The sequence below is a fragment of the Carlito syrichta genome, unplaced genomic scaffold, assembly GCF_000164805.1.
Source record: "Carlito syrichta isolate Samal-C Ts95f unplaced genomic scaffold, Tarsius_syrichta-2.0.1 Scaffold303623, whole genome shotgun sequence".
NCBI classification, from domain to species: domain Eukaryota; kingdom Metazoa; phylum Chordata; class Mammalia; order Primates; family Tarsiidae; genus Carlito; species Carlito syrichta.
Window position 1 is genome coordinate 523,731 of NW_007247719.1, and position 12,425 is coordinate 536,155.

Consider the following 12,425-nt stretch of genomic DNA (forward strand, 5'->3'; position numbering starts at 1 on the left):
GACTTCTGGGAGGCTGAGATGGGGGATTGGAACAGTCATCTCTGAGATCCAGAGGCTCACCCTAGGACTCTGGGACAGGACCCCGTCACCTAGAGGCTGAAAAGCCAGTGGGCTCGAATGGCCTGTGTTTGCTTCTGCATCCTACAGCTCTGAGTGGAGACCTGCAGCTCTGTGATCACCTGAGTTCGGCCTAATACTTTGCCTCTTCGGTGCCACTGACAAATGTGGGCATCACTGGGAGGCAGTGGGCAGTGCTCAGGCTGCCTTCACCCTACACAGACCGGCTGGACAAGTCGGGGGGGTGATGACGTGGGGCCTCGCCACCTGTGTTGATAAGGTCTCCGTTCCTTCTGGCTCCTGCAGGACAGCCATGGAGCTGCTCTGGATGGCCCTGCTGCTGGTGGCTACTTGTGTCTCTACTGTCCACAACTCACCAGAGGTGAACACCGATGTTCCTAGCATCAACATAACCAAGCCCTTGCACATCAGGGAGGAACACAATCTGCTGGTGCTGACGCCTGCTGGCCTGATCCAGATGCTGAACCAGACCCGCTTCCTCATAGTGCTTTTCCGTAAGTGTCTCCCCATCCTGGTTGTGGGTGATGCATGGGGTGAGGCTGTCTCCTTGCCTCTGGGGGCCTGAGGACTTTTATATATTACTAACCACATGAGAACACATATTATTATTAAAAATATAAGTATGTATACTCACATATATGCAACAGCATCCCCAGTTTCCAGATGAGAATACTCCAGGCAGGTTAAGCAAATTGTAAGATGAGGTGCAGTCACTCTATTTTGCATTTATATATGGCTCCCTTGTTCCACTGAAGAGAAGGAGCCAGGCTTCGCCCTCATGTGTCTGTATTGTTCTGAGCCTCAGTTTTCTCCTCTTTAAAATGGACATGAACATAATGACCAGGCTGGATTATTGTGAAGACTAAATGAGAGGTACTAAATTCTTGGAACACAACCAGAGAGCAAGAAATGATGGCAGGTAGGGGCAAGCTCTTGAGACAACAGTTTTTAGACCACTGCCTTTGCTATTGGAGCTTTGCATGCCCACTCTAGTTCTTCGGGCTGTTATTTTTTGCATCAGCATATGTTTTAGGGGAGAGAACAGCCTACTTCTTCCTGAGGCACTGGCACAGAGCTGTGCCTTGGGAACAAGTGTAAGAGATTTTCATGAAAACGTCCACACAGTGCACACTCACCGTGTGCTGGGCACTGTGCTAAGCACTTCCTTAAATGTAACGTCATTTGGTTCTCACAACTCAGTGTGCTGGGCAGTATTCACCTTGCTATTTGATAGGTGAGGAAACAGATGCTCAGAAAGGTCACACAGCACAAGTGGGGACCACAGACCTTGTGTTATACTGCCTTCCATGTAGAAGGATTTGGGGAATGTGAACACTGAATTCGGAACCCTGCCTTCAGAGCCACTCCTGGAAAATGACTGGCTCTGTGTCAGTTCCAGGGCTCCTTCCAGGACATGCCAGGCAGATCAGCACCCAGGCTGCCAGAGAACAGGCAGAGCCTGTGGTTCCAGGATGAACAGGGCAGAGCAGGGCAAGGTACCTTTCCCTTCTCAGTTTCCATCGCCTTCCCAAGCTACCCTTCCCCCACACCCCCTTTATTTCCTCCTCTTTGAGCCAAGCCCTTCTCCCTCTCTCGGTTTTCTGTCCTCTAACCAGAACACTTCACGGCCTTTCTTCTATTTTCTGTGCAGTGCAGGGTAATAAGGTCAACTTCAGAGGCTCACAGTCCTGCATCAAAGGCTGGGCTCTGCCACTTGCCAACCCGGTGACCTTGGGCCAGTGACCTTGAGCACTCTGAAGATCTTTTTACTTGGAGGTAAAATGAGGAATTTAATAACATGACATAACTCCTAGGGTTATTGTGGTGATTAAATGAGAGAATGTGCTTAGCACAGTGAGTGGTGCATAATACGAACTTAAAAGATGGACTTTCATTGTCATAATCCTCACTAGTTTCCTCATCTGGACAATGGGGTTAATAATCTTTAACACTTGCAGGTTGTTGTGCTCATGAAAGTGAGCTCAAACATGTAGCCAGTAGCCCTGGTGGGCTTTCCGCAGACAGATGCTATCATGGTGTTCTTATTCACCCTGCGTTTATGCCGTTCTACTCAGTGCCAGGCTCTGCAGGGGTCTTGATTTCTGCTGTCAAAGACATTACAGTTTAGGCTGGGTTTGGTGGCTCAAGCCTCTAATCCCAGCACTTGGGGAGGCTGCAGTGAGAGGACTGCCTGAGCCCACGGGTTCGAGAACAGCCTGGGCAACTTGGCGGGACCTCATCTCTACAGTAGATCAAAAAATTAACTGTTCATGGTAGTGCACACCTGTAATTCCGGCTATGTGGAAAGCTGAGGTAGAAGGATCACCTGAGCCCAGCGGGTCAATGCTGGGGTGGCCATAAGCATGCCACTGCACTCCAGCCTGAGTGACAGAGTAACACTCCAACTAAAAAAAAAAAGGACTTTACAGTTTAAACCAGGAATGTCACAAGGCATGAAAAACTCTTTAAAACATTATTCAGGACAGGGCGTGTGGCTCACATCTGTAATCCCAGCACTTTGGGAGGCTGAGGCAGGAGAATTGCTTGAGCCCAGGAGTTCAAGACCAGCCTGGGCAACATAGCAAGACCTCACCACCACAAAAGAAAAAAAAATTTTTTAAAGCTGGTCTTGGTGGCTCATGCCTGTAGTCCCAGATACTTAGAAGACTGAGGCAGAAGGATCACTTGAGCCCAGCAGGTCAAGTCTTTGGTGAGCCGTGATTGTGCCACTGCATTCAAGTTTGGACAACAGAGTGCTACTCTGACTAAAAAAGAATTAAAAATAAAAATACTATTCATGCCATTAAAATCATCCAAACTCTATATCTTGGGTGATGCAAGGTGGGTAAGTAATGGTTCGGGACTGTCTTCAGAAATGGTTCTTCCAACGGAAACAGCTGAGCAGCCACCTCTGGCTGGACTTTTGCTCCCTCATGTCCTGGAGCGCATGAGGGGTTCCCATATCTGCCCCTGAAAATCCATCCTGAAGCTTGGAGTTTGCCTTGGAGTGAGAGAAATCCTCTGTTTGGCTTCCCAGGGATGCCCAGTGATGGACAGTCTTTAGCCAGAGCATTAGAGCCAGCAGAAGTCTGTTGAATTTATGATTATCAATATCAACATTGATCAAAGTTCCCATGCCAAGCACTGGCAGAGCAGAGTATAAAGACTCTCCCTTAACCCTAGTCAGCCACACACCCGTAGTTCTTAAGCACACTGAAGTTTGGTGTAAAGTACATTGGAAGTCAGGCAAGACCGAGTATGAAACCAGATTTTGCCTTAAGCTGGATATGCAGCCTTGGGTGTTGGTCTTGGTGTTTAATCTTTTTTATCTGTAACGTGGAAATATTGAAAGTGGCATAGTTGGCCTGGCACAGAGGCTCATGCCTATAGTCTCAGCACTTTAGAAGGTCAAAGCAGGAGGATCAGGAGTTTGAGACATAGCGAAAACTTGTCTTTATAAAAAATTAGCTAGACACAGTGGCACGCACCTGCAGTCCCAGCTACTTGGGAGGCTGAGGCGGAAGGATTCCCTAAGCCCAGGAGGTGGAGGCTGTGGTGAGCCATGATTGTGCTATCGCACTCCAGCCTTGGCAACAGAGAGCCCAATTCAATAATAATAACAACAATAATAATAATAATAAATTTTTTAAATAGTAATTTTTATGTGTGCTTTACCATAATTAAAAATAGATAGAAAGAAAGAAAGAAAGAAAGAAAGAAAGAAAGAAAGAAAGAAAGAAAGAAAGAAAGAAAGGTCTGGAAGCACTAGGCCCACATTCTAGCAAGGTGACCATTGGCTGGAGCTGAGTTGTCCTTTTCCCTTGGGGTCAGAGAATATGCCAATAAGCTTGCCACATTTCTACCCAACCAATTTCACATGGTCACACCTTAATTGCATCGCCACCATAGTATTTACATTCATGTACCTGCCAGAGATTGAAGTCTTCCAAAGCTCTTTCCACAATCCTTGACTCTTCTCATTTGACACATACACTCTGAGGGAGGCCACTTAAATGAGGGAGTTTGAGGATGTGACGGCATCAACAGCTCAGTCCTTCCGAGTCCTGGTGCCTCCCCTGCTGGGTTGTGCAGCCACTTCGTGGCAATATGAATCACTTTTTTTGGCTCCTTTAACACTTTTGGTTCCCCCAAAGGAATATCTGATTGAGTCACGTTTGCCTCCATCCAGTATGGAGCATAGTTTTAAGCCTCTGACGTCCCTCTCGCTCAGGCTGTGTACCAGGATGCATGCTGGGTTTTACTTCAATATTTTATAGAGGAGATCCAGTCTGGGCCAATTTCTTTACAGGAGCCAGTGAGCAGGGCAGGCATGTCTGCTTTGCTGAAACTCCTTCCAGTGGCTTCTGTACATCCTTCATCCACACAAGGACTCAGGTTACCACTTATGCATCTGTTTCATGGTTAGTTTCACAAGGAAGAGTGGAGACCCCTATGGTCCTACTTCACGTGCTGTGGAATTGTAAGATAAAAGTTTGCATAGAGATCCAAACCATCTTCTCGATTTTTGCTACGATTCTCATCTCTGAATCCTGGACCCTCAATGGAAATGTTGCAGAGTTTAGAGTCACACACTTTGTACAAAACAACATGCAACTCAACACATGTTCACGCTCCCAAAAAAGGTGCAGGGGGGTGGACACGGCTGAGAAAGCTGTCCTGTCCACACGAGAATGCAAGACTCTGCCCAGTAACGGTTCTGTTTTAACCAGGGCAGAAGGGCGAGTTCATGTTTCTTTGGGTCTTGTAATTTAGGGACTGACACTGAGCCTGGGGCTGCAGAGGGAGCCAATCAATTTTACACTCTTTAATTGCGTTCCACAACAAGTAATTTGCATACTTTAAACTTAAAGCCTTCCCACCAGCGGGTATTCCAAAGCAGTGAACTCAACACCAGCGGAGATTTTGTTATCTAAAAGAGACACTCAATTAAACGCATTACGTTTGAATCTTTGATTCCTGCCAATGTACAATTAAAATTAAAACAAGTTCTCAAAAACTAGCAGGCCTTCTAAAGTGACCTTTGGAAAAACTAACCACTTGGAGAAAACATTATAAAAGCTTTTTTCTAAAGATAAATAGACTCTTTTCAAAAGGGATTTTTTTCAGACAATGCCCCCTGGGACTGCTCCAGTAACTCAAATCCTTAATTGCTGGCCACTTTTCTCTTCTCTCTCAGAACTCTGAGCCCAAGAACAACTGGTAGAGGGAGCTTTTTGTTTTGGGGCTTTTAAAAATGTCCCTCTCATATTTCAAATGCCAAGTGGCCACAACAGACCTCAGCATCTCTGAGTTTGTCCCAGGGACTTGCTTCTTCTCATATTCTGCCTTGGCTTGGCAGGACCGCCATCCACCATGTCAAAGTCAGAAACCTCAAAGTCATTCTTGATTCTTTTCTATCCTCACATTGAATCCATCACCGCATCCTGTTGAGGCCAGCTCCCCAATCCCTCTGCAGTCTCCAGTTCTTCTCCCCACCCTCCCACCACTGCCTCAGTTCCAGCCACAACATTCCCCACCTGCACCTGCAGCAGTCTTACAGATGGTCCCCCTGCCCCAGTCCAGTGCTGTGCCCACACTGCACCTGGAGAGATTTTTCTCTACGATGCAGATCTGATCCGGTCACTCAGTGGTTAAGGTCCTCTGCTTTGCCTAGTCCAGGCTTGCTGTTCCCGCCCCCTTGAGCTCTCAGCTCTAGATCCCGAGTTACTTGCGGCTGCCAGAATGACTCAGCTTTTGCACTTGCATTTTCCTCTCCCCGTAGAGTCCATCTTGCACTTCTTCACCTGGATTGCGAGGCTTACGCTTCTCGAAGGGGGGCTGTGCCTGCTCGCAGGCGGTGCCCAGCCGCACTCTCATTTAGCCTGGCTGGGAGGCCTTCCATAATCTCCCTCAGTCCTCTGTGTGCCTGCCTCTCTTTGTATTTTCCATATGGTGTCACGCTGCTTTTAAATTTGTACCCTCCCTGGGGTCAGGGGCCAAGTCTTATTTGTCTATTGATTCCTAGCATCTGACTAGCATCAGACATTGTGCTTGGGATGTGGGAGGTCTCCATAGATGTTGAATAAATTAATGAATGAGATTGTCTTTGTCCCATCCTTTTCTTTTTCTTTTCTTCTTTTTTTGAGTTGGAGTCTCAGTCTGCCCTCCAGGCTGGAGTGCAGTGGCACACTCACAGCCACCCCATCATCGACCTGCTGGGCTCCGGCCAACCTTCCACCTCAGCCTTCCAAGTTGCTAGAACTACAGGCGTGCGCTACCACGTGTGGCTAATGTTTGATTTATTGTAGAGGTGAGGTCTCACCAATTTGCCCGGACTGGTCTTAAAGCCGCAGGCTCAGGCAATCTACTTGTCTCGGCCTCCCAAAGTGCTGGGATTACAGGCTGAGCCACCGAGCCCAGCACTTTTCTTTATCTAAATTAACTTGAATGTGTCAAGGAGAGAAGGAAAGGCTGCCTTTGGTAGACAGAGGCCAAGATAAGATTAGAGCTGTCTCTAGGGTCATTTAATCCTTGACCCTAAGGCAGAGGTGGCAACAGCCTATCCTGGGAGTAGGTTAGATAATGATGGTGATCATAAGGATGGAAAGGGTGACAAGGGTGTGGATAATGATGATGACAAAGGTGGTGATGGTGTCGGTGATGACGTTGCTATGGTAACGATGACAATGACAACAAATGTAATGATGATAACAATCACGATGATGGTGCTGGTGATGCTGGCTGTTATGGGAACGATGATGATGACAGTGGCAACTATGGTGATGGTAATGAGAGTGGCCTGGGTCCTAGACATTCTACTTGGATCACTGCTTCCATCTTGCATATGAGGCAAGTAAGTCTCAGAAAGGTTAGATCATTTGCCCAAAGTCACACAACTGACAAATGGTCAAGCCTGGATTTAAGAACAGGTCTGACACCAAAACTGCTGCTCAATCCATCTTATAGATTTGTACTGATTATTAGAACATGCATGCATGCATTCATTCATTCACTGGATACTTACTGAATATTGATTATGTGCCAGATATATTCTAGGCACTGAGGATATAGTGATAAGCAAAACTTAGGAACATTCTTGTCCCCCTGGAACTTACCTCTTGGAGAGGGGAGATAAAAGGTAAACAAGTATATAAGTAAATATAGAGCATGTCATATGGCTAAAAGGACTGCCGAGAAAAACAAAGAAGAGAAACGGTGTGGAAGGGATGGAGGGAGGTGGAGCTGTGATCTTGAACAGGATGGACACAGAAGGCATCTTAGCAAAGATCTGGAGATGATGAGGGAGCAACCCATGCAGATATCTGGGCTTCCGGACAGAGGGAATGGCAAGTACAAAGGCCCTGGGGTGAGTGAGAGCATGCCAGTGTGATTAACATTGAGCTGCGGAAGAGGGAAGGGGCAGGGCATGAGGCTCAAAAAACAAGGAGTTGCAGATCTTTTAGGGCCTTGAAAGCCATTGTAACCATCAGAACAAACTGATGACTGGCCTGAGGAACCAGAAGGGATGAGTGACCATCCTGAAGTCCTTGTCAACTGTGAACATCTCTGTATACTGTGAATGGCCTTATAGAACGGGGAGAGGGTTGTTCTCAAAATATCTTTTCATGCTTGAGCTGAAGTTATATTTAAAATATCCTTGGAGCCAGGCATGGATCTTTCCAGCCTCTGTGCTGGGAGGAAGGTGTGAGGATTGCTTGAGGCCAGTAGTTTGAGATCAGTCTGGTTAATATAGAGAGACTCCATCTCTTAAAAAAAATAGCTGGGCATGCTGGTATGTGCCTGTAGCCTGAGCTACCCAGGAGGCTGAAGTACGAGGATCATTTGAGCCCAGGACTTTGAGGCTGTAGTGAGCTATGATTGCAACATTGCACTCTAGCCTGGGCAACAAATGAAACCCTCTTAAAACAAAAATAAATAAAATTTTTTTTAAAAAGTAGTTTTTCTCATGCTTAGCCCTATGGACATTTTGACTGGATAATTCTTCGTTTGGGGGCTTGGGGCTGTCTTGTGCATGACAGAACGTTTGACAGCACCCCCAGCCTCTGCCCACTAGATGCCAGTAGCATCCCTTTCCCCGACTGTAACTACCAAAAATGTCTCCAGGCATTGCCAGATGTCCTCCATTGAGGACCACTGGTCATAGAAAGGCAGACTACAGCCTCCAGGTCCCTATGCTGGAATCTAATCTCCAGTCCCTATGCTCACCGCCTCCCCCATCCCTCAGTTCCTCCCGTGCCTCACATTGGCTGCTCAGAAAAGGGAACCCAGGGTTATCAACTAAAGACCCAGGCAAATATTGAAATATTGATTCTAGGCCCATTAGCCATGAACACAGCTACACACCAGGCCGACAGTCAGGGAGCCACTGCCTATTCTAACATGACCCTGGGTCCCATGTGCTTACTCTGAAACCCACGTGAGAGCCCCACAAGAGGCCCAGGCCTTGAGGTGGATAATATGGTGCTGGAGTTCTTCTTTCACCAGCAGCTAGAAGCTCTACAAAGAGTCATGATGTCTCCATAGGACACTCCTGTCCCAGAGAGAATCTGAGCAGAGCAAGACCAAAGATTCTCTGTCTAGTCATCACAAAGGCTAATGTTTATTTAGCATGTCTATACCAGGCTTCATTCTGAAGTTTTCATGCCTTGTCTTGTTTTGTAGAATCACTCTAAGGTGCAGGATCTATTAATAACCCCCATTTTATAAATGAGGAAACCGAGGCACGCCTCACCTGGGCCACAAGCACTGCAAACCACCCTAACTACCTCTGTTTGATGAGATAACCTGAAGAATTCACATTCATTGAGCACCCAGTGTGTGGCAACGAGTTTTAGGTAGGGCCAGGATCTGACTGAGACTGGACCAGGCCCATGTGGACTCTCAGCCTCCCAGCAAAGGGTGCCCTGCCTATCCATGGCCCACCAGGCACTGCTCTGCCCAAGCGCCAGTATACATCTGAACCATCTCCTTGTCCTAAGCAAACTGGCATTTCCAGTTGATCACAGCAGGATACAGGCACTGAGACCTGAGAGATGTGTGTATTTGTTTCACCTTTACAAGCTTAAAATTCAAGGTTCCAGGGCACAAGAAGTGAAACCAATCAGCAGATTTTTAAAACACAGGAAACCAGAAAACAGGACTGTACATTTTAAAGAGTGAGTTTGGCTTCACATGTTCTCCCTGCTCTGATGAGAGCCATCCAGAGCAGAGGAGACAGGTAGCACATCCCCATCACCTAGCTCCAAGAATAAAGAAATACTTTTCAGACCAGTGGACCAATTTGTTTGTAAAAGCATGAATCTTGGAGCCAGTCAACCTAGGAGTCGAATCTCAGCCTAACCGCCTACTAGCTATAAGACCGCTGGGGTTCCGTTTCCCTGTGGGTAGCATTCCCTTGTAGTAGTATATAACTCACAAGGTTGTCCTGAAGATTATCCAACATAATGCATGGGACACTTAGGGGCTTGGCATAGTGAGTGACCAATAAACATTTTATCCTTTTGTTATCATGACCATTATCATTACCATCATCATCGTTCTACTTGCTCAGAACAAAACTTCAGAATCATCCTTGATTGCCCTCTTTCACCACTCTTTCAATAAATCAATATCCAATCTATCAACAAATCCAGTCAACTCCTCCAAAATCTCTCTACAGTCGGACCACACCTCACCCACTCCATTACTACTGCCGTGGCCCAAATCATCACCGTCTTCTGCCTGGATTATTGTGGTAGTCTCCAACTGGTTTACCTGCATCCACTCTTTTTCCTCTTTGGCCTAATCTCCATATAACATTCCGAGAAATCCAGTTAAAAAGTAAATCATGTCACATCTACTTCTGCTCCAAACTCTCTTGTACCACTCCACATTCCCCAAAGGAAAGATCAGATTATATTCAATGGCCTACAAGACCCTACCCACTTCCCCCAAGGATCCCGGCTCACTCTGCTCCAAACACACCGAACTTCCTGTCATTCTTCAAACACATCACACAAGCCCCACCTCAGGGCCTTTGCACTTACTGCTTCTCCACCAAGAATATGCTCCCTCCAGACATTCATATGGCATACTCCCTCATCTCCCTCTGTCTTTATTAAAGTGTTGCTTCTCAGTGAGGCCTGTTTTAGCTTCCTACTTAAGCTTGCAATTTCCCTAACACTCCCGACCTCCACCTCCTTCTCTTTTCACTAGTCATCTAACACAGCATATATTTAACTTTTTATTTTCTGCCTCCTTCAATGACAGCAAAGATTTTTATCTGTTCACTGTTATATCTCCAGTCCCTAGAACAGTGCCTGGCTCTTGTCATATTCTTAAAAAGGTTTGTTGGATAAATGAGTGAGTAAAATGACTGAATGAATCTCCATTACTATTATTGTGAGGTCCTGTCCATCTAGTTCTCAGATTTCTGCATTCCAGTTGCCACAATCTTTTTCTGTCACTTTCTTTTTTATTTTATTTTATTTTATTGCCTGATCCCGCGTGTTTGAGACCAGCCCAGGCAACTTGGCAACATATGGGATCAGGCAATCCACTCACCTCGGCCTCCCAAAGTGCTGGGATTACAGGCTGAGCCACCGAGTCAGGCCTTTCTGTCACTCTCATTCCAGACCCTCAGGGCAGCAGGTTGTGTGTGAAGGCACCAAAATCTCCACCATTTGGACAATCGCTCCAAGTGCTTCTCCCACCCTGAGTTTCTACCCTTAGAAACTCAGATTTGCCTGTAATCTCAGCATTTGGGGAGGTGGAGGCGAGAGGATTGGCTGAGTCCATGGGTTTGAGACCAGCCTGGGCAACATGGTGAGACCCCCCCCATCGCTACAATAAATCAAAAAACTAGCTAGGTGTGGTGGTGAGCACCTGTAGTTCCAGTTACTTGGAAGGCTGAGGCGGAAGGATCGCCTGAGCCCAGCAGGTTGAGGCTGTGGTGGCAATGAGCGTTCCACTGCACTCCAGCCTGAGCGACAGAGTGATACTTTGACTCAAAAAAAACCCTTCAGCCGGGCTCGGTGGCTCAGCCTGTAATCCTGCGCCTTTGGGAGGCTGAGGTGAGTGGATTGCCTGATCCCGTGGGTTCGAGACCCTCCTGGGCAGCAAGACTTCATCTCTACAAAAAAAAAATCAGCCAGGCATGGTAGTGCGTGCCTGTAATACCGGCTACTTGGAAGGCTGAGGCGGAAGGATCGCGGAGCCAGCAGGTCGAGGCTGCGGTGGCCAGGAGCGGCCACTGCACTCCAGTCTGGGCGACAGAGTGAGACTCCAACTCAAAAAAAAAAAAACACCTTCAGATTTGAATGCTGCCGTCAGCAGCCTTGAGCCCAGCATGGCTGCATTCACAAAGAAGCAAGGGAGAAGCCCATGGACATGGACCAGAGCGGCAGGCGATAGGCTAGTGCCTGCTGGCCATGATGAATGGGGGGTATCCAAGGCAATGATGGTGATAAAGCAGGTGGCAGAGGGGCCATCGATCTCAGAGGGAGGCGCGAAGTCCCCGCTTCCCGATCATCGATTGGGAGCTTAATGAAAGCCATCATTCATTCTCGGTCCCGTTGCAGGAGCAGGTGGGCTGACCGGCAATGGACCCGCGCCAGCTGTCCCGGGGCCTGGCTTTCTGGGCTGCATTTTACAAAAGACCTCTCTGTTGGACTTGGAACTCGCCCTCCGCAGTGGAGGTGACCTGCACTTTCTCCAAGTGCTCCAGATGGAGTGGGGGTTGGTGGTGGTGAAAACCATAAAGGGTTCTTTCTGACTTGAAAGGGAATCGATGACCCTTGCCCTGGCTCTGCCCACCCGCTTCAGGTGCAGGGCACTGAGGGACCTGCAGTCTCACAATGTTATCAGGAAGAAGAAAGGCGAACTTGGGCGCCTTTGGGTCCCCTCCCTTGTAGCCAGAAAGGCCTCTTCCACTGCCAAGGTCACGTGCCCCTTCCTGAGGCTGCTTCCAGAAGGGCGCTCCCCCACCCCCAGCCCATAGTCCAGCAATTTGTGGGGCCTGAAACTCAGAGCACCAGATCCCTTAATGAAGAGTGTGAGGTCTCTTCAGTGGGGCTTTCTCCCCAGGGGGTGGGCTCAGAGGGGCTGCGGGAGTATCATAACCTCCCGGTCCACACCCTTCCCATACCTGGCCTTCTTTACCTGAGAGACTCCCCTGCTGAATTATATGCAGCTACTGGGCCTCTGCAGGGGCCCAGTTTGGGCCGGTTAGCTCCAGGATATTCCACAAGATGGCGCCCGTGAGTTAGTTTTTCCTCTCTCTCCCTCCCCTCCCCTCCCCTTCTCTTCCGCTCCCCTCCTCTCTCTTTTCTTCTCTCCTCTCCCTCCTT

At 47.9% G+C, this 12,425-nt stretch overlaps 1 protein-coding gene across 1 annotated transcript in view; it reads left to right on the forward strand.

Moving 5' to 3' along the window:
- The first annotated feature begins 357 nt into the window (after positions 1-357).
- The window catches only part of PDILT (protein disulfide isomerase like, testis expressed), a 36,235-nt gene continuing 24,167 nt past the window's right edge, over positions 358-12,425 (forward strand). Inside the window, exon 1 of the mRNA XM_008058757.1 lies at positions 358-572. Coding sequence (XP_008056948.1) covers positions 371-572 — 202 coding nt within the window. The 5' untranslated portion in view covers positions 358-370. The remainder of the gene's footprint in view (positions 573-12,425) is intronic.